Source organism: Falco naumanni, chromosome 9 (assembly GCF_017639655.2).
Source record: "Falco naumanni isolate bFalNau1 chromosome 9, bFalNau1.pat, whole genome shotgun sequence".
Lineage (NCBI taxonomy): Eukaryota > Metazoa > Chordata > Aves > Falconiformes > Falconidae > Falco > Falco naumanni.
Genome location: NC_054062.1, coordinates 31,776,425 through 31,800,303, shown reverse-complemented (window position 1 = coordinate 31,800,303; position 23,879 = coordinate 31,776,425). Strand labels below are relative to the sequence as shown.

The 23,879-nt window shown below is 39.1% G+C and overlaps 1 protein-coding gene across 8 annotated transcripts in view; it reads left to right on the top strand.

The window, feature by feature from the left end:
• Positions 1 to 23,879, top strand: part of PCDH15 (protocadherin related 15) — a 443,015-nt gene that overhangs the window by 351,895 nt on the left and 67,241 nt on the right. For all 8 annotated transcript variants that reach the window (XM_040607327.1, XM_040607329.1, XM_040607326.1 and 5 more), the window contains 3 exons: positions 10,643 to 10,752; positions 11,527 to 11,667; positions 23,135 to 23,262. In XM_040607327.1, coding sequence (XP_040463261.1) covers positions 10,643 to 10,752; positions 11,527 to 11,667; positions 23,135 to 23,262 — 379 coding nt within the window. The remainder of the gene's footprint in view (positions 1 to 10,642; positions 10,753 to 11,526; positions 11,668 to 23,134; positions 23,263 to 23,879) is intronic.

The window sequence follows — 23,879 nt, the reverse complement described above, 5'->3', positions numbered from 1 at the left end:
AAAGAAAAAAAATAGGAGAGGGGGACCAGATGGCATGATCAAAAAGGCATAGCTGCATTAGGCAGACAAGGAGATAAAAGTGCAACTTTGCCTTGAGCTTTTGGTCTGGCAGCTCTCTGCTCTGTCAGAAGTACATCAGTGCATTAGGGTCTCTGCTTGGAGTCCTGTCCATAATAAGGGAGGCTTTGATTGATTATTATCCATGTCTTAAAGTGACTTCCACAGGAGGCAGCCAGAGATTTGCATTTTACTCACTGGCTGTCCCTCTACATTATTACATAACCGGGGGCAAATTAATTAGCCTCTCCTGCGCCCACCCTTCAGCTAAGAGCTCTGAGAACTGTAAAATACAACATGGAGCAGTTGCTTTATGACAGATGAGTGATAGAATATAGTTCCTTCCTAAAGACTGATATAGATGACCACTAAAGAACATCAGAAAGATATCTGCTGCAACCAGTCAGCTCTTCTGGTGGAAGCTAGCAAGTCACGGTCAAGCGTCCCAGTAGCCTGGGTGCAGCATACTTTAGGACATTCTTCCTCCACACGCTCACACTCTGTTAGAAGCAAAGCAGCATCAGCCAGCAGGTCTGCATGATCTGGTCCAGCAGGTTGTGAAGATGCCACCCCAGGGGCTTTCAGGCCATTAATGTAGTTAATAAGGGCCAGATGATCCGTGCCTACTGCTCCCTGCATGTCACCGTCTTCCAGGGACACCAATACACTGCAGCTCCCACACGTCTCTCTAGTGCATCCTTAGATGTAAGCCTAACTCGCTTGAATGCATTTCAGCTGGTACTGGAGGCTATCGCGGTGCTCCTAGACTGGATCTTTGTTCTGATGCCAAAGAGTTTAACTGCGTTAGCGATGTGGATACTTCTGTACTTGGATCTTTGTCTGTCCTTGTCATGGATATTAAATACAACTTTGAGAGAGCTGAAAGTAGCAATGCCTGCTAAATAAAGTGTTATCCAAACCAAGCATTGTTTGCTTGTTCTATAAAAGATGCGAAGTGTGAAGAGGAAAAAGTCAAAAAGAATCAAAGGCCTATAACATACAGACATTTATTTCTAGATGGCTAGTCCAACTCTGAGCCAACTTGACCTTTTGCTGCCAGGGAAGGACACTGCTGCTGATGCTCTTCTTGCTGCATCTGTCTGGGGCGGTTGGCAGTCAGTCAGATGTTCCTGGTTCTCCAAAACACTGACGGCAGAGGGGGAGGCACAAGCACCAAGCCTGGCATGTGGTGCGGTTGTCAGCGGTGTACAGACAAGGCCTGAGCTGCTTCTTCCACTGCCTCTCTCCAGCTGAAGTGTCAGCCTGGAGAGCAAGGGCCTGGGGGGGCTGTGCACAGCAAGGTGATGAAGAAAGGGGTGCCAGCACACAGCGTGAGACTTTGCATCACAACCCAAAACAGGCTGTGGCCGTTTCCACAGTTTATTAAGGTGTTTAATGCTGACTTTGATCTCATTCTGCTTAGTGCTGGTGAAACAGCCAAAACAGCCATGTCTCTGACAATAAATCACATGCTTGAGAGAATGAAATCAGCTATTTTGGGTGCTTCTTTCCCAATCTGTTATTTCTCTTGCTTTGGCAGCTCCACCCAGATCACCTCTTGATTGAACCCCAGAGCAAGTAATTGATCCAGAAGTTTCCATTTCTTCCAAACAAGTAATGGCAGCACTTTCACTTCTTAGTTAACAGATCATAATTAGTAGCGCTATAAGACCAGATGTGAAGTGAACCTCAGATGAATTAGGTTGGTTTTTTTAGCAAGCCTGTCTTCTTTATGAGGACATTCTCATTTTAAAAAAGTAAAAGTTCAAAGGGACTTGGGATCTTTTTCTTGTTTTGTTAATTAATAAATATCACATCCCTGCAACTAGAAGGTCATTCCTAACAGCAATGTGCTTCTGTAGCAGGAAATGAAATGTTAACTGAAAGCAGCATCATTGGTTCCAGATTATTGCCTGTGGGCACATTAAGCAGGTGTTCAGCCATTTCACAGCAGGAAAAGGAAAATACTGGAAACTTCTAGCTTCTGTTAGTATTGCATTATAGGTCCCAAACCTGTTTGGAAAGGTGTGTCCACTTGTATGGTAATCTGAAGTTTGGTTCCAACTTATGAGGAAATATGTGAAGCTGTGAATTTGAGGCTATTACTTGGTGTGAATGTGGTGTGACATTTATTTCTCTAGCAGCAACAACATTGAAATGTGTTCTGGTTAGAAAGTGAGATTTTCTGACATGTGGACCTCTTGCTCACTCAGTAGAATATATGATGTAATCTTTTCCACTTAATTAAATCCACCAATGCTGGAGGCAGATACCATCCAAGCAAATAGCTACGGATAAATAAATGATTTTATGAAACAAAATTATGGAGGCATATCAGCAGTCAATTGGAAGTATTATTTAAAAGAGGCTTTTCCCAGTTCTTTGGTTTGCTGCTGTTCAGTCAAAGTTATTCTCATTGTGAAATAGGAAATGGGGAATCCTGTACAGCGGCATTGAGGGTAGGAGTATCATTTCATGTCTGAAATCTCTGTAATTTGGTGCCTACTTCAACAAGGTGCTGTTTGGCACAGAACAGCATCCACTGTGTTGTGAAAGTCTTGAGACCTCGTTGGAGCAATTGTGCTTTTTTTATCATGAGTATCCTTCTAATTCAGTCATTGATCTTTATGATGCGTGAAAGAAAAATAAAAGTATTAAGAGAAATGAGTTCTTTCAGGGAGAGGAACTGGTTAACCTATACATGTCTTAGAAAATCAGGAGTGTTAAATTTCTGTAAAGCAATGAGGACAACAGCTGAGAACGCCCTTTGTTCAAACCAAGGGTAGAACGGGGCAAAAAACCCAAACCAGATACACCAGGGATTTAGAGGGGAGAGGAACAGTTTTGGGTTGTAGGCAGCTGCGATTTCAAAAGCTATTTTCTTACTGTTTTACTTACTTGTCTCTGACATGTTGCTTTGAGAAGTAATTTGAGAATTCATAACTTGTTTCCTGTAAGTAAAATGGCATTATTCAGGGCATCAAGATTCTTTGTAAATGAAACAATGTGCTAAGTGCCAGGATATAAACTTCTGCCTTAGATGCAGTTGGTTTTTCATCAGGCTGCTTGTGAGCTGTTTTCTTTAAGCCTCTGTTTACTTAAGTTTTCTTTTTTTCCTTCCTATTAGAGCTCACTGCTGTTTTAAGCAGTGCTCAGTTAGGAGGTCATTCCCCCTAACAGGAGTGCACAGGGGGTTAGTTTTGTCCCTCAAAAGTGTTTTCTTTAGTGATGGTAGATTTAGAGCATTCATTTGAGTAACCCTTTTCCCAGGATATCCCAGTGTTACCACTACTGCTCTCACATTATCCATAATGGAATTTACAGTTACATATCATGAATGAAAGATGTGAAAAAGAGTGAAATACTACTGGCAGCATTTTTTGAAGCGGCATTTCTGAAGTGGGGGGGGAATAACCAATGTTTTCCTCAAACTGAAGCTAAAGCAATGATGCATAGATTCCATCATGCATTTTTAATTTGCCTCACATGTCAGTGGCAGCTTGGCTTCGGGAAGATTCAGAATCATAGAATCGTTCAGGTTGGAAAAGAGCATTGAGATCATCAAGTCCAACTGTTAATCCAGGACTGCCAAGGCCATCGCTAAACAATGTCACTAAGCACCACATCTGTGTGTTTTTGAAATACTTCAAGGGATGGTCATTCCACCAGCTCCCTGAGCAGCCTGGTCCAATGCTTCACCACCCTTCCAGTGGAGACATTTTTTCCTAATATTCAATGTAAACCTGCCCTGGTGTAACTTGAGGCCATTTCCTTTCCTCCTGTCTCTTGTTATCTGGGAGAAGAGACCGGCCCCCACCTGCCTACAGCCTCTGTCAGGCAGCTGTAGAGTCTCCTGAGTCTCCTCTCCAGACTAAACAATGCCAGATGTGGAGGTTCACACAGATACCTGTGATTTTGCCTTTGGAATTGATGTTTTATGGTGGTATTCTTCTGGTACTTACTTGGTTTGTAGTAAAGCAAATAAGAAAGCGTACTTCAGCATGTAGTTATAGAAGTTAGGAAATTAACTTACTTATACACTAGATACTGAAGTGTGGTTTGCCACTGAAAAAATTGTGAATGAGTTAACAGACGATTACAGTGTAGTAGAAGGATCACCGTTTTTTCCCAGTTTTCCTTGTTTTAGTAGTGCTACCTTGCGCTTTTGTTAAATTTGTTAAGAACATTTACTTCTTTTTATCAAATGAGAAAGAAATTCTAATTTGATGTATTTGTTTTTTTCAATGAAATACTGTGGTGAAATTAATCTAGTTGCATATTACCTGGTTGTACCAAAAGAGGTAAGCACAGGGTCCAGGTATGTGCAGGTATTCTGCCTTGCTGTGCTTGGTGAGGACGAGGGTCAGAGCTTTCAACGCCATGTTGCAGTTTAATGAAATGTAGAACCAAGTCATTCTGGGAATGTGAATATGGGATAGAAATAATACAACTGTAGTATTAAACCCTATTGGCTTTTGGCAGTGTGTTATGAGAGCGTAAAGCCACAGCATTATCTGTGGTCTTAGAACTGATCCTATCAGTGACTGTCTGACCAGTTCCGGCATGTGAGTGTGCCCTACATTGTACTTAATGGGAATTTTTTCTTTTCCTTTTTTGCTTCTATAGTAATCCTGACAGAAATTTTCATGTCTTCATGTCCTTAGGAATTTAGGAAGATTGGTAGGATAACACAAACACATTACGCCTGATGACAGAGAGTGCATGGAAACAAAATCTGACATTTGGTTTAAAAGCTAATGGGTAGTGACAGGGGTGTAGTGTAACAATGTCCAGACTCCCCTGTCATCTGTTTCAGAGATAAATACCATGAAAAGGTCAGAATGCCTTGAATCAATTTGAGAATTGAGACAGGTGAAGATATTAAGTACGGTAAGGAATACATGATCCTTTTCAGGACACTTTGAAGGTAAACTGCTTGGAAAATACATCTAATTAAGAATATTTTCCAGAAAAGAAAAAAAAAAAAAAAAAAAAAAGCACTGCCTCTGACAAACTGTTCAGATTGTTACAGTTGCACTTACTGGAAACTGAAAATTCAAGAAATTGATCCATTATTGCTCTAAAATATGGCTCGGTCCTTCTTCTTTTGAGCAAATACAGGAAGCTGAGATAGTCTAAATGTGTTGTTGAAAGGATTAAAAGAGCTACCATCATGATGTTTACTTCTTGCTTTCTTGTTTCTTCTTTTGTTTTGCTGCACCAAAGTTAGAACTTAGTTTGCTGCACACAAGTTAGAAACTTGTACATTTTTTTCACAATTCTAAAAATTTGAGCTGCATAGCCAGACCAATATTTACGTGTGTCTGTTCATAGAGCTTTTATTAGCTAGTTTAGTTTCCATATAACTTCACTGTTAGCTCACATGATTTTAGACTCTCTAGTGCTCTGTCTACACGTGACTTTTCTCCAGAAAAATACGTAAGCTCAGGGTTTTTTAATGGCTTACGTAGCTTCTATGTAATGCAAAGCATCAGACAGACAAAAAACCAAACGAAACGCTTCCCGTGAGGAGTCAGATGAAAAGAGTCTGTGCAGGAATGTGTTTGCTGCTCACAAATATGTTTTAGATAGAAGATTGAATGAGTTGAGGTAAAATGCCCTAGAAAGTTAAAAGTAGCCAAGGCAAAAACACTTCCAGAAGCTGTAATGTGAGAGAAGGTAGGCAGACAATTTTACCAGGAGAGGTCCAAATGACATTGTAATCAAGTTGAGCTAAGAATCCTAGTGTAATTGAGCAACAAAAAAACCCTATTTAAATTCTGAGGTATATTTTTGGACCTCCATGAACTAAATAATCCACAAAACAGAGTAGACTGAAGTGTCTAATACAGAGTAAATATACATCACACTATCAAACTTCAGTACTAAACTAGTTTTTCAATTTATTATTTGGTTTGCTGGTTTAAAATTAAAAAAAAATCATGTTTTTGAAGATATAAAAGCTTCACAGTGAATTTCAAGCATATTTGATATCAGGCAAGTTGAAAAATAGGTGAGAGTCTGACATGTTTAGCAGAGGGGAAAAAAGAAGAGAGGAAAAGTTAAAATTTTACTTTGGATGTTAAAAATAGTTATGCTCTGCAATGTATGTGGTATGAGTTAAGCCTCCATTTCCCCCACTGATTGAGATACAGCAAATTAAAAGATATCCTTTTACAATTTGTACCCTTTTTCAGTGTTGTTGTGTATAAATAATGACTTTATTTCAGTCCTGTTATTCTTTTAGTTTGGGGTTGATTTCTGGGTTTTTTGAGAAGCAAACACATTTTGTGGTATGGTTTCATTCTGAAGCAGTAAGCAATGCAATAGAGGCCACAAAGAAATACAGGCAAATCTAAAACTTGTTCAGGGTAACTAAATCAGAAGAATGGGACAGAAGACTTATTATTGAACATCTATTTTGTCAATTTTAAATTACTTTGTCCTTCCCAAATCCGAGGCCATTGGATAGCAATCTCATCTCAGCATGGCACAAAGTGATTGAGGCTGCTCCTTTTTTACACTTTGCTGCCTTCATGCCCTCTTTTACCATCACAGCTTGTCAGAAAGGGTTTGGGCAGGTTGGGAGGCTTCACGCCGAGTCCAGGCATCCTACAGTGTCTTTGTTGCACTGCAGGAGTGGGGGCCCCTCCTGGTATCATCCCATCCTGGATGCTGACAAGATACCATTTACTATTTCTGTGAAAACATTAAAGTGAAGATCAACTGACCTAAATTGCACATGGCTGTGACCGTTACAAAAAAATACCTTGTGAATGAACGAAATATTGGTATAGAAATACATTTATTTTTTCATGGTCAAAAGATGTTTGTGCAAAGGAAAGTGTTCAGGAGGAAAGATTAAGTTTATGGATAAGACTGAGTTGCAGCTGAGGTGGCTTAAGTGTGTGTTAATTGCTGTTAATCCCATTTCACCCCAAGATTTATGAGGTGCAAGTGGATCATCATGTTAATGCACGGGCCCTTCTTACATTCAGTGACTGTATGTATGTGGATACCCATGCATGTAAGTATTGGAGACATACATTTGAAATCACATATTTGAGAAGGTGTTTTGTTCAAAAGCTCTGGAAGTAAACATTTCATTTAAAATATTTCAGATAAGTCAGCACTGGACTGTAGGGCAATGCTGTGCTAGTCCCATGCAGGTGAGAGTGATAGAAACGTACTGTCAGGTACAGTCAGAGCCTGTGGCTGGCAGGGTAATGAGTGTATCAATAAGGTATTGCAAACACCTTCAGATGCTCTGAACCCTGATTGTGTGTTGAAGCCACAGCAGTACCCTTCCTTTTCACTGTGCTGTCGGTTTTCTAAGCCTTTGTTGAGTGGCTTGGACTGGATTGCACTTCTTTGCTAGTGTCGTGTTTTCTCACAAAAATAACTGGCCTTTATTACCCAGTAATGCAAAATTATTGCATAAAAAATGCCCTCATCTGTCCCCTAAAATGGCTTCAAATTATATGTCTACCACTTAAAAAAAAAAAAAAAGGGAGAAAAAAGGCACTGTTGTACATCTTACTCATTCAAAAATTGGAAAATAATGAACTTTTCCCCAAAGAAAGCTTGATAGACCTTGTAGTAGAGGATAAAGAAGAGTATATTGTCAGCTGCATACCATTGTCTTTTGCCGCTTCACTTCTCTACGGTTCAGCAAATGTTCTTAAGAGACCAACTGTATGTTTTAATTCAGCTGAAGCATTACCTCTGTTGAACCTGATCACCTTACTTAAATCACGGAAATGAAATCAATGCAATTACTGTGGTGGTTTTCTGTCCGCTCCCTCTATAGGCTCTCACAGCAAACACAATAGCACTTGCTAATTGATATTGATTTGTCAACTCATTGAATTCAGCTATGTCAGAGGGGAAGTTACAAGGCCATTTCCATTAAAATAACATACTGAAAGTGTGCTTCAGATGCAATGTGGGGTTTGTGTATACACAGTCATGAGGTTTTTTTGTTCAAATTATATGCCTTCAGAAGAAAAAGAAAACAACATAATATATAACGCATCATAAAAAGGTTCTTTATTTTCCTCAGTGGCCTGCATCTCTGACCTCATCAAAATAGCTACAGCTTGAAATGCTCTCAGATGTTACAGCCTTTTTTTCCTGTCTCTAAGATTAACCTTTGCATTTGTAAAATGCACATTAATAAGCTTTTATAGCACTAGTTTTGCAGCTTAATAAATCAGGTAGCAATAATGAATATAATTTCTACTGCTGATAGCACACTTGAGGGAGAAGAATGGGAGCCAGAGTGATCTGCTTTGTGCATGTGTGTGTGAGTAAAAGTGAATTTATCATCTCTTTCTGCAGAAAAGTCAGGTCAGTGTTTCAGTACAGTCACTATTACATGACCCAGTGTGGCTCAGCTTGGAACAGGATTTTCTCCCTGTTATTTGTACAGTGGCAGAACTAGGGATGCTCAGATGAATTGCTATACCTCACCATGTTAAGTGAGATACAGGGTTTTAATTTGACAAACTGGGCCCTCCACAGAAAGCAAAACAAAACAAGTAAATAAAACAATGGAAGATGTTACAAGGAGGGAAGGAAGAATGGATGTACCTTAGCCCTATGAGCCACAGATACGGTTTGCCTTTGGCATCTTTATTACAGGTAGTGTAATCAGGAGCATCAGCAGTCAAGCAGCAATCCAGTGCCCTAATTGGATTAAGCTGAGAGCAAGAACTCTTTAAGGATTAAGGGAAGAGCAAGAGAAATATAACCCTTAAAGCAAAGTAAGGGAGCAGTCTGAGGATCAAGGGTCATGGTGAAGGCAGTCTGAATAGCAACTCAAGGGAAGAGTTAGAAGTATAGGTAAACTTCTACCAGTGTTCATGTAGGCAGAAGGCAGTTGCTGCAGAAAGCCACAAAGCACGAAGGCAAGTCCATCATCTCCAGGGCAAGAGGTTGTGTAACAGGCATCATGACCCAAGTTACCCAGGTCTCTCTTTTTTTTCTTTTCTCCTTTTTTCTTTCTCTCTCTCTTTTTTTTTTTTTAAAGCAATAATGAATAATTCACCTGCTGAAGTTTTTTAACTTAATTATGTATATTCAGTGTAATTATCTAGAACTTTTTCTAGGATGTTTGAACCACCAACATTCATCCCAAAGAAAATGTTTGTAAGACAGAGACTGAGGGCAGATTGTTGGTCTTTTGGTGTGTAATGGCAAAGTTTGGGGTTCAATAGTTAGGACTGCAACCTGGGATTCCAGCTTCCTGCCCTTACAATGGGAAAATGTGGTATGGGGTAGAGTATTTGAAGAATAGCTGGACGATGGAAGAGGGAATTCATAAAATATTCTCTGAAACAAAAGCAGGTATAGGTTATATCCAGAATGTTAAAGGTCAGTGCACAACTGAAATACTCCTTAAAGTCTACTCCTATTTAGGAGCCTATCTCAGTATAACCTCATCTGTCTGTTATTGTGTATTTTTGAGTGTAATTTTTTAAAAATTAAAAATATCTGGATAATGCTAGTTTTAATAAAGATGCATCTGCATTTATGGATGAGTGGAAAAACTGCCTTTCAAATTTATTTGTTCAGGGGCATGAATAGTTTTAATCATTAATTCAGCCTTTACGTGTTGTGATGAAAACTGGAACCGTTTGATTTGAGATGACCTCAAGTGTCTCACTTCTTCATGTTGAAATTGTTTATATTGCTGTTTTAAAGACATTAGCACAGACTGTTCATTTTGAAGTAGTTACAGTTTCCTTGAGGAAACAGCATCTCAAAATGTTACTCATCACATTGTCTGAGGAGATAGCATTTGAACAACAGAAGAGAAAGACTGAAGTAATTATTTTCTGCGTTTCAGGAGGAAACTCAGTATTTATACATGATGAAACTATGCTGAATATGAAATGCTCAGTTTTCAGTTTTAGTAGGGTATGCAGAACGTGAGATACCGATGTATTAGTAGTGTAATCTTTTTTCTTTCTCTTTCTCTACACAAATCAGTGCTCAGTGAATCAGAAACTATTTACTGAATGCTTAAAAGATATGTATGTATATCTGGGTTGCAGTTGATTTCCTGAAAAGCTTTTAGTACTGAAATGGGTTGGCAGGAAAATTTTTTGATCTTTCTGAAGGGCAGAAATTCCTGTGGAGGTGGCTTTAAAGTGCTTGTTATTTAAATTATTTTTACCATGAATGACATGCATGCGTTTCTGATAGATTACTGAATTTTCTTAGTAGAGGTGTTATAAAAGAACTGTTATGTTCTAAATTTTACTTGCAATTTATCAGTCTGTGGTTGTTCTTGTGTTTCTCTTATTTTCTACTCATTATTCCATGATTTTCCATTTCTCATATCAAAGAACTATTATATCCTTATATTGTCAAATCTTGACAGTTGGACTTCTACCTGTTTTTTGCATTTGCAGAGGTGAAGCTTAAACATTTGCCTTTTTAATACATCTTTCTGTAATAACCGATCCTGTCGTTTTGGCAGCCTAATAGATGGATTAAACTGCTAACTTTAGGAATAAGTTTCAGTAAACTGCTGTTCAGGCAACTGGAACATAACAAATACTTTTGTTCAATTCTGCAGACCCCCACCAGTGAGTGAAAGTGCACCAAAAGGAACTGTGGTCACAGTTGTTACAGCAGCTGCCTTGAACCAGACAATTGTATATTCAATTGTTTCAGGAAATGAAGAGAGTAAGTAGTAATATTTTGGTCTTAGTGGTTATGCTGAGCCTAGTGCGTGCATCAGAAGTCTTCAGGAAGCAGTGATTAGAAATAACACTGCTAAGGTGAAATCCCACTGCATCTGTACAAACAGGAGGGACTTCCATTATCAAGCCTTTAGAGATCAGCTAAAGATCAGATTAGTTAGCAGAATTACAATAAAAATTAAAATAAGTGACATTCTCACTGACGTGAAAATTCACATCGGTGCCACATGGTGTGAATTCATGACATACTGAAACAGGAATATGAATCGCTTTGATGTATTTGTACTTCTGGCTTAGAAATCTGTTTTAAGGCATTATAGATTTTGCCATGCTGTAGCCACAAGTATTTGATTAGAGCCTGATGTTTTAACAAAACATCATTCCTGCATTTGCATCCTTCTGGAGTACTCTCTGTGATCCTTGAAATCTCTACAAAATTACACTAAATTATTTGGAGATGTGTGGAAGAATTCCTCCTCCCATCCTCCTTTTTGTGAGAGTGGGCTGTTTATCTTGTGTGCTTTTCCCAGCGTGTCCTCAGGTTGGTTATTCCAGCACCAGGCCAGATTCAGTTGCTGTGCTTCTCTGAAGGTAGCCTCAAAGAGGAGTTTTGTGGGCTTTTAGAGGCCTGAGGGAGGGGTGGGAATGACTTTCAACCATGTAGGAGACCAGTGTCACCACCAAACCAGCACCACTTAGGCATTAAAAAATTGTTTATGCATCTTAGAAAGTTACTTCTGTTTTTGGTGGATTTCAGATGTGTTTGCTATTAATAACAGAACAGGCGTGATCTCACTTAAAAAGTCTCTGGATTATGAAAGTGTGACAAGTTACGAGCTTCGAGTTCAAGCAGACTCCTTACAAGTGGTACGATCGAATCTGCGCGTCCCTTCCAAAAGTAAGTTTAAAAATCCTTTGGTTTCATTTTTTTTTTTAATATACATATGAATTTTATTTTTTGGAGGATTTTGATAACTGCACTCTAGCTAGTGACCTTGTTTTGTTATAAAAAATACAACAGTGATAATGGATGTGAGCAGCAGAGAGTGCATTTCTGGATCTCTATGCTTGCCTTCTATACACGAAGCTGATCAGTCATGAGCTAAGCACTCACAAATCGCGTCAATGTTACACAGTTGTAGGTCTCACAGATACAGTCATGTTTATATATAAACAGAGCGGATGGCACAAATTGAATGTTTTCAGCGTAATTAGGGCTTTTTGTGATGGAATGTCACAGTTACTTTTTCATAAACATTAGCCCAAATACAGACTTCCTCCCTGCTGGGCTGGTAACATTGCAGCAAATGCTGGGACACTACCAAGAGGAATGGGAAACAGATACACAGCACGGGTGACAGGAAGAAAAAGACTCCTTCGGCATGCCTGAGGATCTGTGTGGAGTTTATTGCAGCCCTGACTGAGAACAAACTGAAGGCAAGGACCTGCTGTGACAAAGACAAGAAGGTTCTTTTGCAGCATCTCTAGGCAGGAAGGAGTTTATTTACGAAGTGGTTTGCTTTAGCTCTCTCTCATAATGAGGGTTTTCTTTTTCCTTAGACAGTTTTCTTTTTTTAATAAAAATAATTTGAAGGGTCTTTTGATTATTTTTATCATCCTCCCTGTAAAGAAAAGTCTGGGAAATCTGGCTTTCAAACATCTGGCTCACTTAGTGACCTGTCACTTCCTGTACAACTTCCTATTTAAGCCACAGTTGGGCCCTACTTAAAAAAACCCAAACCTTGTACCAAAAAGCATTTCAGTATATGTTTTACACAGACTGTGCTTGTTGTATCAATTTTTTCCTTCTGTATTTTTGGTCTCTGTGAGTGTCAGTTTTTCCCTGCTCTAGCTAAGGAGCATCATAGATACAATGAAAAGAAGCCCAGGGCAGTGGACTGTTGCACTAAGAAAAGGAAGCAAGAAACTGAATATTTGTTTAAAGGCTATGAAATATGACCTCCTTTCATTTCACATTGAATGTAAGTTTATTTCATTGTTCTGCAGTCACAGCTATTTCAGTACGAGCTGTGGGTCAAATCTGTTGCAAGTGGCTGGAGCTTCTTTTTCCCCTTCCACTTCCAGCAGTGTTAATCATGGGGCAGATCTTTGGCACTCGAAAAAAGCAGGCTTATCCTGACCAAAACCACCCCCATGAACTAATAGGTTGAGGGGAAAACTTTAGCCTCTTTCATTCATAAATGTCCAAGAGATACTGCTGTACCATCTCATTGCATTCACTCTTGTGTGAGCTGAGGAATCCCCAGGAAGCCAGGCTATGGGTACCTGCTGTTTATTGATGTGTGTGTATAATTTATTCAAAAAAGGACATCAAATTCCTACTTTGAAACTATGAAATACAAATGGAGTTCAGAGTTACCTCAGACTGAAGTTTTATGCAGATGACCAGTATTTAGTTACTTTTCAATCCAGGGAGACAGGCAGGGGGAGATACAAACAAAATGCCAGTACTAGACTGTTCTGAACATCAGTGATGTTTGGGCATTTACCAAAGTGTGTACATAATAAAACATTCTTACAATTTTTGGAAGCCCCCAGTAATATGAGCAATTTTAGTTCAAATGCATTTATTAAAGCATTGCTGGCAGTATGATGCTTTAGGAATTGTGCTGCCACAGACTTTATTTTGATCTGTTCCCTAGGAGGTCTGCATGGCCAGCCAGGGGCAACAAACTTCTGTCAGTCTTTCATCTGTCACTAATGTTAGGCTCTCGTCTTTCCACATGCCCTGAGTAAGAGATAATTCATTGTGTTTGTGTCCAGGCATGGGGAGCACTGGGTGAATTAAGACACAGAGCACAGTGGGATCCCTTTTTCTCCTTTGCTGCAGGGAGAAGTGAGCTGTCGGGTTTTTTGCTTTTGCTACTCACTGGACTCTTTGGCTGACATATTGGCAGGCAGAGAGCCAGAGTGCCAGCCCATTATTGTCAAAAGTGATAAAATTGTTCCATGACAGAGTCTTTCCCACACTGCAGGTTGTGATCCACACTGTTGATAGTCTGAGAGTTACAAAGGAAGGGCCGCCCTTAACTAACTGGGCTCATTTTGCTGTCCTTTTTCTATAATTGGTCTTTGAATTATTGTTCTGACGGATACATTAATAGCCATGAATAGTAGGAAACCCAGCTCTAGTTTATTTCATTGCCAGTTTGGTGCATATGCTTAAGAGTATAGAGTATATGTTATAAAGCTCAAAATTCAGATTTTTCAGAGTAGTAATTTGAACAGGATGCAAGTCTGTTTCTTCTGTGTAAAGATTCTACTGTAGAACTTGCTTGCAATACTGAAATTCGTACTTTATGAAAATTTGCTTGCAGATTTTTTTACATTTTGAAAGATAGGAGACTTAATGAACTTAAGTATTTGGGAACATGCATAAAATTGCGTGATACATTATAGCCTGAGACATTTTAAAGGAGATGGCAGTTAAAGTACATTCATCAGGGTTTCCATTACTACCCTCGTAAGCAGCAGCAGAGTTTTGTATTTTGTCATAGATATTTCTTCCTTAGAAATAATTGAGCATGTGTGTGGTGTAACACAGAGATTATTCAGTAGTCAGAAATTTAATTGTATTAACAGCACACAGAATCTTACATTACTGTTATAGCCACCATCAATGACAGATCTGGAAAGGGAGAGAAAGAGACAGCTAGTGCCAGTTGGCTGCATTTCTTCATGTCTGGGAGGAGTCCAGTTCAGCTTATATTCTGTAAAATGCGTCCAGGCCATATTCAGTGAGGGAATAAAGCTTCCATGCAGTACACAGCTTTTTTCAAGTCTTTCTCTGACATGAATGAATAGACGAGGGAGTCAGCAGGTTCCAGCAGAGGTCTTTGGGCAGACCCCTCCAATCAGGGAAGCAGTGGCCTCTGTATCCCTCTTCCAACTCATAGTCTGTGCTAGAGCAGTTCTCCCAACTGGGCAGCAGTTTTTTAAAAAGGTGATGGTTTAATTATTTTGTTCAGGGATTCTTGATATGACCGGAGTTTGAATTAGGTCCAATTTAAAGGAAGACATGCACTTGCTGTATGTATTTGGATATCCATGACTATACAGCATGGATTACATTTTGAACATGCACTGTGCTGGATGGATAACTAAAGAATGTGGTAGATATATCTTTTTTAAATACTTCACAAGTATCTGGCTGACTAAATCACTTCTGTATTTGTAATGGAGATCCCTTGACCTCTAGATTTGATTCCTACGTTTGTATGATGTATGTCTTTCCATTTTCTTTGCACCTTTTTCCTTCTTGATGAGTTTTAATCAGGTTAAATACTACTTCTGAGTTTCAGGGCACTGAATTGATGAACTACAGTGGAAGGAGATGAGACAGAATTAATGCACCACTGTGGACTTTGGTGACATTGAAATGATGAACCGCTTTGGTGATAGGTGACTTTGAATGCTCTTCTCTAGAATTATGTGACATTGAGTTAATACACCACTCTGACACTCAATGGCAATGAATTGCTGCCAGTTCCAGTGTTGGATACCGCTGAATCGGTGAACCATTCTGGAATATGTTGGCAGTGAATTGATGACCTACTTGGGAGCTGCAATGATGAGCCCTTCTGGAGCTAGATAACACAGCACTGACAAACTGCTCAGCCAAAAAGCAGTGCTGAATTTTACAAAACTCAAAAGCTAGGTACAAATTGTTTTTAACTGTGTGGTATTATAGAAGATAATTATATAGAAGCAGGAGTTTGAGTTTTCATCTGTGCAGTGGAAAAGCGGATGATACAACATTAAGTGTAACTAAGCTTGTCACTCAGTGATAGTGCCAACTGATAGCATAGTAATAACTGAATAAATAAATGAGGAGAGAAAGTAAATTTAGACGTCCTTTGGAGTATAAGAACATAAAACTGGTGACTTAAATAGGGGTTTTAATATATGATGCTAAATCATGCAAAATCACACTCTTGCTTTCAGTAGAATCAAATTAAATAAGTTACTTTAACTGAAACTTTATAGTGTGAAATTACAGTGCATTTTTAGTTCATTTGAATGGAAGAGGAGTTAGGTTTTCCAATGACAGTGAATTTAAAAGGTTGGAATTCTGGCTTGAGGATCAGCAACTGAGGATCCCTGAAAGACCTTCAGCATTTATGGGCTCCTCCAATTCAGTTCAATTTAGCAGCCTGGAGTTTCTTCTGTTTGCTCTTTGCTTATTGGATTGTCTATCACAGTAGACCATAGTGCAGTGGTGTACTATAGGTCAAATTAGAATTGTGATTACTGTCTTCCAAATAGAAGCTTTCAGTTGTCCCTTAATGGATAAGATGAATAAAAGGAACACCTATATATAAGGGGACCATCACAGAACTGCGTGTGACAGGATGTGTTCTGCAGTTGGGAGATACTGCTTTGTAATCTACCACAGAGCAAGCAGCTCCTTCCCCACAGAAAGAGTTGTGAATTAGTGAGCTGAAGGGAATGTATCAGTACAACTAATCATTTACTAAACCAGAAGTACTTCTTGAACAAGAACAGAGGAAGCATCATCTTTTACTTCATTTGAGCACTGTCAGCAGTTCACAAATTTTTTATCTGCATCTCATGGTCCTGCAGTTCGAAACCCAGGGAAATGTGGTCAGAGCTATAACCTTGTTGTGGCAAGTAAGAAAGGGACAGGACGAAGCAGAGGGATTTGTGGGAAACCACAGTCGGCAAAGCAGCAAAGAGAAAGTGCTTTTTGAACACAGTAAGGAAGAGCAGTGCAGGGGTATAGACAAGCAGGGGTGAAGAGAGGGTTCTACCACTAAACTGCACATGGTCCCAGTCATAGGAATGAAAGCATTAGTGGGCATCTGGTTCCTGTGCCACAGATGAAACACCCACTGTGGTATGAGACACCAAGGCTTCCCACTTTGATCTGAAGAGAAGGGTACATTTACAAGACAGCCAGAATATGTTTGCTTTTGAACACCACAGACAGGGCCACCCACATTTGTCCGAGTACAGAAGTGGAGGATTCAGTCTCATGTTTTCCAGTGTTCACAGTTCGCAGCATCTGAGAGAAGCACATCTTTTCATTCACCATCTCTGTACATACAAGTCTCTCAACCTGCTCCCTCACTCTTGCTCACTGAACTGCTGCTGACAGCAGTCATCATTTGCTCTCTTATCGTTTCTATCTGTGCATAGCTTCACCCGTCCTCTGTGGCTGCTAAGCAAGGTAGTGTCTGGGCTGTTCCAGTGTCTGCAAACGGGCATGGATGCAAACAGATTGTTTAAAGTTAAACCTTACAGGCAAAAGTGTTACCAGTTGGCACAGTGCTGCATGAAAGGTTTGTCTTCATTAGAAGCTACTTGTGTTAACAGCTTCTTGCTCAATCAGTTGTTGAGAGGGAGGCCAGAGGGAGTATTTTTGACTGCAGGTTGCTCTGCTGTAGATTTTGTCTTGTTTTGATTGTCTTAGCTAAGGCTGACTGTGAGATGCCTCTTCCTCCCAAGTAAGTCATGTTTTCGTGAAAAGGAGGATTTCTTCTGTCATAGACTTGTAAATGCAATGGAACTCTCCCTGACATCCCCGATCTTGTCACCTGCTTCTTCATTAGGAAACTTCTGGCATTGCTTGGAGTCCCACTGTCATCTCTCCCACATCCTCTTTTTTATGTTTGCTTACACTTTTGCTGATTTGATTGGCTCTAATTAAAGAGTAACAAAAGGAAGAGCAACGAGCACATATTTCACATTCCTAGAGATGCAGGAGTAATGACAGAACCATATTATTGGTTTACTGTCTTTTGAAAGGAATTAAAAAGAAAAGCACTGCAAATAATGAATTTGTTATTTTTTTACAGTTGTGTTTGCACTGGCTTGATAAGCAAATTTGTTTTTTAAAAGTGGCAAGTGCCATCTTCGTGTTTGCATCCAGCCTGCTACAGGGGAGAACTAAAACATGATACCATCCAAACTGTCATGGGTGCTGTGGAATTTAGAGTAGCACAAATTTTTGTTAAAAATCTACTTAGAATTCAAGAAGCAGGAGGTAACGTATCTCAAGAACGTTAGACCAGCTGAGGAGGGAATACACTTCTGTGTGTTTTCACTTCAATCAGGTGTGCTAATTACATTCACTGCCAGGTCTGAATATGTGATCTTGGTAATGATGTTTTTTATTTTGATATCAAAATATTTTTAAGCAAAAAAATCACCCTTCAATTTATTATTTACATGTTTTATTCATTCATTTAGAACTCTCTTTTGCCTTTGGCACAGCCCCAAGCAAAAAGTGGTGCATACTAATTCCCCAGAGGTCTGCAGAGGCGCTGTCCCAAGGAGGGTCGTTTCTGTTGCTCAATTGCTACTGTAACCACAAGTGTGAAGCAGGGCTTTGCTGTAGGCATTGGAGGGAAAATGAATAGCAAATGTCATGTTTTTTGGTTTTCTAATCACAACATAAACATTCTGGAATCATAAAGCGAAAAGGGATAAGACCAGTTTTGCAATCAAAATTCTGTGACTGCCCCATACTAATTGGGAACGATAGTCTTACTTAAGTATGAAAATTAATTCTATAACCCTGTATTATTGACTTTTCAAGTAGCCTTACATATTTAGTGTCAAACATGTTGCAAAAGTTTGTGCTAATGCTGTTTTATAAGCTGGCTGCCATGCCAGTCCCTGAATCCAGGAGACATGACAGATGGACAAAGTATGCTGCAGAGCCCCGAGAGCTGTGATCTGCCTCCTCTGGCACACAGCTCTGGGGTAGTTTCCCTGAAAACCACTGGGACAAACTTCAAATTTCTCTGAGCAACAAAGCAATGTATTTTAGAGAGACTGCATAAAATCTTTTCAGTTCCTTTTCAATTAATTATTTGGTAGAAAAAGATGTTTTATATTTCTTACAATCAGACCTTTGATCAGTGCTGTTCCAAATACATTGCTGTTTACATCTCATCAGAGCTTCTTTTTACACTGTTCTTGATCAGCTACAGCATATGATGAGCTTCTTCAGGCTTTATGGGCATATGCTGATTTAGATCAAAATGCCACTGAAATATATTCAGTGCTGATTCCTATTTGGTTCTGCCAAATTTAGTGAGGCGAGATTGAGCGCAGCTGCAGTTCAGTTTACCTGCCAAAGTGCAAAGTCTGTTCAACAGACGTGTAAGGCAGTAGTAAAAGCTAAGTGCTGTTGAACCCTGACAAATTATGTTCTTATTCCCAGTTTGATTAAAATGAACTTTTAATAGAGAATAATCTGCTATTACCTACTGCAGAACAGCCACTGCTTAAGCTAGCTGCAGGTTTTTTATGTTAAAATTATCGATGCATGAGAAACAGCTGTATCAATGGCTGGTTTGGCATATTGTATAAGATGAGTGCAGTATCATTGGTGAAAACATAATGTAAAACAAATCTGGTAACACTCAACTGTCCCAGTGTTCAAAAAGCATTGCAGATTAAGTTCATTAAAGTTCAACTTAATTGCTGCAGTCTGACAAGAAACTATGGGCTGACATGAATCATGCACGTTATTAGCACTACTTAAATAAGCAGTGATACTGAAAAGAGTTTACAAGTATGTTTGGGAAGAATGTCTAGGAATGCTAGTACATACTATTTCTGACCAGGTGCCTGGAGGTTTTGTTGTTTGGGTTTTTTTTCTGTGTTAGTCAGTCATATTCTACTAGGTTTAGAGGATCCTCAGGTTTCCTTTAGAGCGGCTTTCAGAATGTTTTAACTCTCCTAAATCAAATCACAGAAGCTGAAAGATCCAAATGCTTCATCTTCTAGTTTTGGGAGTGATTATTTAGCTGGAACAGTGCTTGGTTCTTGTAAGCCGAAGATGTCTTACAAAGCAGATGCAGTTCTGTATTATCTGTGCACTGCAGCTCATCTTGAGAGGGGTCTTGAAGGGAGGAGGCAAATAGGACACAGGAGGCCTTGCAGGAGATTGTGGTGCAGAAACGTCCTTTACAGTGTATTGTCTGGGAGGTTGACTTGGCCTTCATGATTGTTGAACTAATTGGTATGACAAATCCAGGTAGTAGATGTGTCTTAGCAATAAAAATGTGCCGTAGAACTAAAGAAACTGCTTATCAAATATTATCTGCATACTTTGTGCACAGAGCACTTCCCTTACAGCTGAAGGCAGGCACTTACAGTACTCAGTCCATTTTGTTCTCACCTCTTTTTGGCCACCTTGGCAGTCCTGTGGTGCTTTGTCCAGCTTTGTCCAGGGAAAGATGCGTTTCTTCTTTCACCTGGCCAGCTGTAATAAGAATTATACTTCGACTGCATGAAATCTCACAAGAAGTACCATGGAGGAGTAAATTCTGGTTTCAACTCCTGGAATCCATGAAAAATAACGTAACTGGAGCTGAATTCCAGATCTAGAATACCAAAGAAGGAAGGTTTTACATAAATTGGGATACAAAAATTTCCCTTCTGGAAGGTGAGTCTAAGCATTGGTGTCCTTTGGTGTTCGCTGACCCACCTGTGAAAGTATCAGTAACCAGTAGTGCACGTTATCTAGTGGATGCTGTTGCCTCCCTTCAGGTGCCAGAAAAGAGGTCTAGAGCCGCACACAAACAACATTTAGAACAAGTATTAACAAATTTGGAAAATGAAGGGGAAAAAAAAGAGTCTAATGCCAGAGCCTAAAGCAGACTCTGTAAGAACGTGCTCAGTTTGGGTGCTGTTTTCAATCAGGCAGGGCACTGGAGGTGCAGGGGGGTGGATCTAGGAGCACCATACCCCGTGTCTCTGGGCACCAGAGCCCCGTGTACAGGGGATATCTGACTGAATCAGGCAGAGTGTTTTGGGAAATCCCCATGGTGAAGGGTCTGACACAACCTTCACATGTCTGGCACATGTTTCTGATGAGGGATTTTAATGTGCACTTCTTCTGGGCTTACCTGATGTGAGAATAAGGCAACCTCTGTAACTGAACTGTCGTTCACTACAGCCAGCTGCAGGTTGGAATCAGATAAAAAGCACGCAGTAGGGAGGAGCTCACAGATGCCACGTTCCCCTCCATCTGCCAGAATGAATGAAATATAAGTGGTGTAGAAAATTCAGGCAGCAAGATAAAATGAAGGTATATGTTTAATTTAATGTTAACGATGCTAATGTTACTCTGTATATATGCAGGATATTTAATGTGCTTTGTGCTTAACGCAATAACTTTCATCTCTCATTTTCAAAGCATTCAACCATTGGTAAACAAATCAGTGTTTTGGCAGCTCAAAGAACTACCAGCAAATTAAACAAATGTTTTTGAGCAAACTGCAAAGCAAACTTTGCACGAGGCTAAGCCACCTCACCAAAACTGGCCTGAAATGATGAAAACAGTGAGCACTATGCAAAAGATGTTTAATTTGCATTAGGAGAGCTAGTGCACATTAGCAAATGCCTAGTCCTACCAGCACTGAATGTGATAGAATTAGGATCTTCCCTACAGCAGTAACCTGGTGCCAGCCATTGATGTAACGGTATATTAGCTCAGCAGGGCAAGGTCACTTACAAACATTGCCTGTAATCCTGCTTCAATTGCCTTCTTCCCTAAAGGGTGTAGCTGCAGTGAAAAAGCCTGCCTGGGAATCTAATTTTTCTCAACAGGACTGCAGTTTCTAACTGTAACTTAGTATTGCAGCCAGAAACATTAAGGACCTAATTTAACAAAAGAGAGATCTGGCTATTCATAGGACCTCACAATACCTCTTTGAAATTTTTCTTTGCTGTAATTAATAACATAGTAAAGGTAATAAGTGTTTTATTAAAATGAACATAAGCAAACTAGAGATGATTATAAATAGACCATTATGTCCACATTACAGACATTCAGATGTTGGGTTATGGCCTTTTTTTTCATGTCTGTAAAAAGAGAGCTTATCATGAAGTCATTTTCCCATGAAGTAACAGCACCTACAAGTTGTTTAACATATCTGCACAGATCAGTGTGGAAGGTGAATAATTGATTATGTCTCTGAAGAAGCATCATTTCCCTTTTTTCGTTCCTTTCTCTTTTTTCTTTTCTCCTGTACTAATGCATTAGATGGCATTTAAAATGTTTTTCTTAGATTTCAGTTACATTCAGTTACATTCCTCATTTTTTTCCCATCACTTGGACCATCAGACTGACAGAACATCTTTGGTGACTTTGGCAAGCTAAGAAATAGTCTGTGGTTTAATTTTTTTGTCCCATGAAGATGCAGCTACTAAGCTCTTCCTAAATGAGACTGGGTTTTGAAGCTAACTCAGATCAGCATGGCACCTGTGCAACATTTAAATTACCCTGGCACTGAAACGAGTTGGGAAAACCAACTCTGAAATGAGGCAATTTATCACTTGAAAATGTGGTTTTAATGAACTGGATATCATCATTTCCAGCAATTTTTCTGGTTTATACAATTCGGAAAGAGACAAACAGATGTTGGTATAGATTACTGCACAGTTGAATCTTTTTTGCACTAGGTCCATAGGTTTTGCTAATGTTTTTTCCTTGCAGAAGGAGAGAGATGTTTATTTTCAATGGGGTGGATCAGTAACTGTTTAATAAAACACAAATTAACAGCAGTATTTTGCTTGAAGATGTGTTGAACCTCTAGGGGAGGAGTAATACTACTTGAGTTCTCATGGGCCAGGCCAGGTTTGTGATGAAGACAGGCTTAGGCATGCGTTCAATTAACACAGGAAAATAGGTGTTGAGTCTGCTTAGCTAGCGCCATTGTATGACCATTTGTGAGTTTACAGACACCATGGCAGAATCATTAAGTATTTGCGTGGGAATTGGTAATAATTAAAACATTTAAAGCAAGCTGCACATGAAATGCAAAAAGCAAGTTGCTGTTTGCAACATAGCTGCTAGTATACATCGCCTGTTCATTATCTCTTTATAACTCTTGTGAGAATTCAGTGTGATCAGAATCTGTGTAACTGAAGTATTGTTATTTTTACTAGTGCTTTTTTATTTATTTTCCCCAAATAGCTTGCTTTCTAAAGAAAGCCATGGCAGCTATTTGCTTGCAGGCAAATTCAGATAGCCCTAATATCAAAGTGCAGGTGTGCAGATTATGGGAGTCGTTTTCTATAAAGGTACATATTTCACCTCCCAAGTTAAACTGAGAATCATTCAGAAAAAAATGACAAATGCAGAAACAATAAAGGTAGATTTTAAAAAAATGCATGAAATCACTTCCTTCATGTTCATACTTTTAATAACAAATGTGCTATTATTTCTAATGTGTTTATTTTTTATGCTATTACCCATGCACTATTATACATGATGTGCTTGGTCTGTAAATGTATGAACTCCAGTAAGTGTTGAAAGATATATTGCAAAATGTTCAATGTATGTTTTTCATTCCCTCTTTTAGGTAATACAGCCAAGGTAGTTATTGAAGTAAAGGATGAAAATGACCACGTGCCTGTCTTTACCAAAAAAACGTACATTGGAGGAGTGTCTGAAGATGCCAGAATGTTTTCTTCGGTGCTTAAAGTTAAGGTAAGACTGAAATTTGTTAAATAAGATACACTTGCAGTGGGAAAACATTTATGCTCAGGCGTGATTTCTCACAGCAGTTTCTTCTGAAATTGCTTGAACTTTTCAGACACTGGCATTAATTTCCATTTGATTTCTTCTTATAAACAAGTATAGTGAGCACACTATAATTCTTATGAAATCAGTGTTTGAGTATGAATAGGAGTGCAATGGTTTCCACTTGTGTGACTGACATGCATTGGCTCAGTATTCCAGCAGTTACTGATACAAGGTTGATCTTGAGCTTAAAAGGTTTTATTTCTATTGAATTTTATCTGTCCCTTTTTCATTTGATGATTTGTAGCTATCGTTTTAAAGGTGTTGATATTTAGAGGATTCTTTTATGCTGAACACTAGTTTTTACTGTAAATTTTTCTGGCTGCTTCTTTGACAGCAGCATGTTTATGATTTTAAAAGGAAAGAACAGTTTCTGTTTCAGGTCAGCAAAGTAATTTCAAGTCTGTGCACTGTGATTCAATTGTGAGTAAAACTATCTGTAGGTTTTTTTAATAATAAGATAAAATTCAAAGAAAGATTATACATAGAATGTAATTAGCAGGCATAAAAATAACTTAGAATAA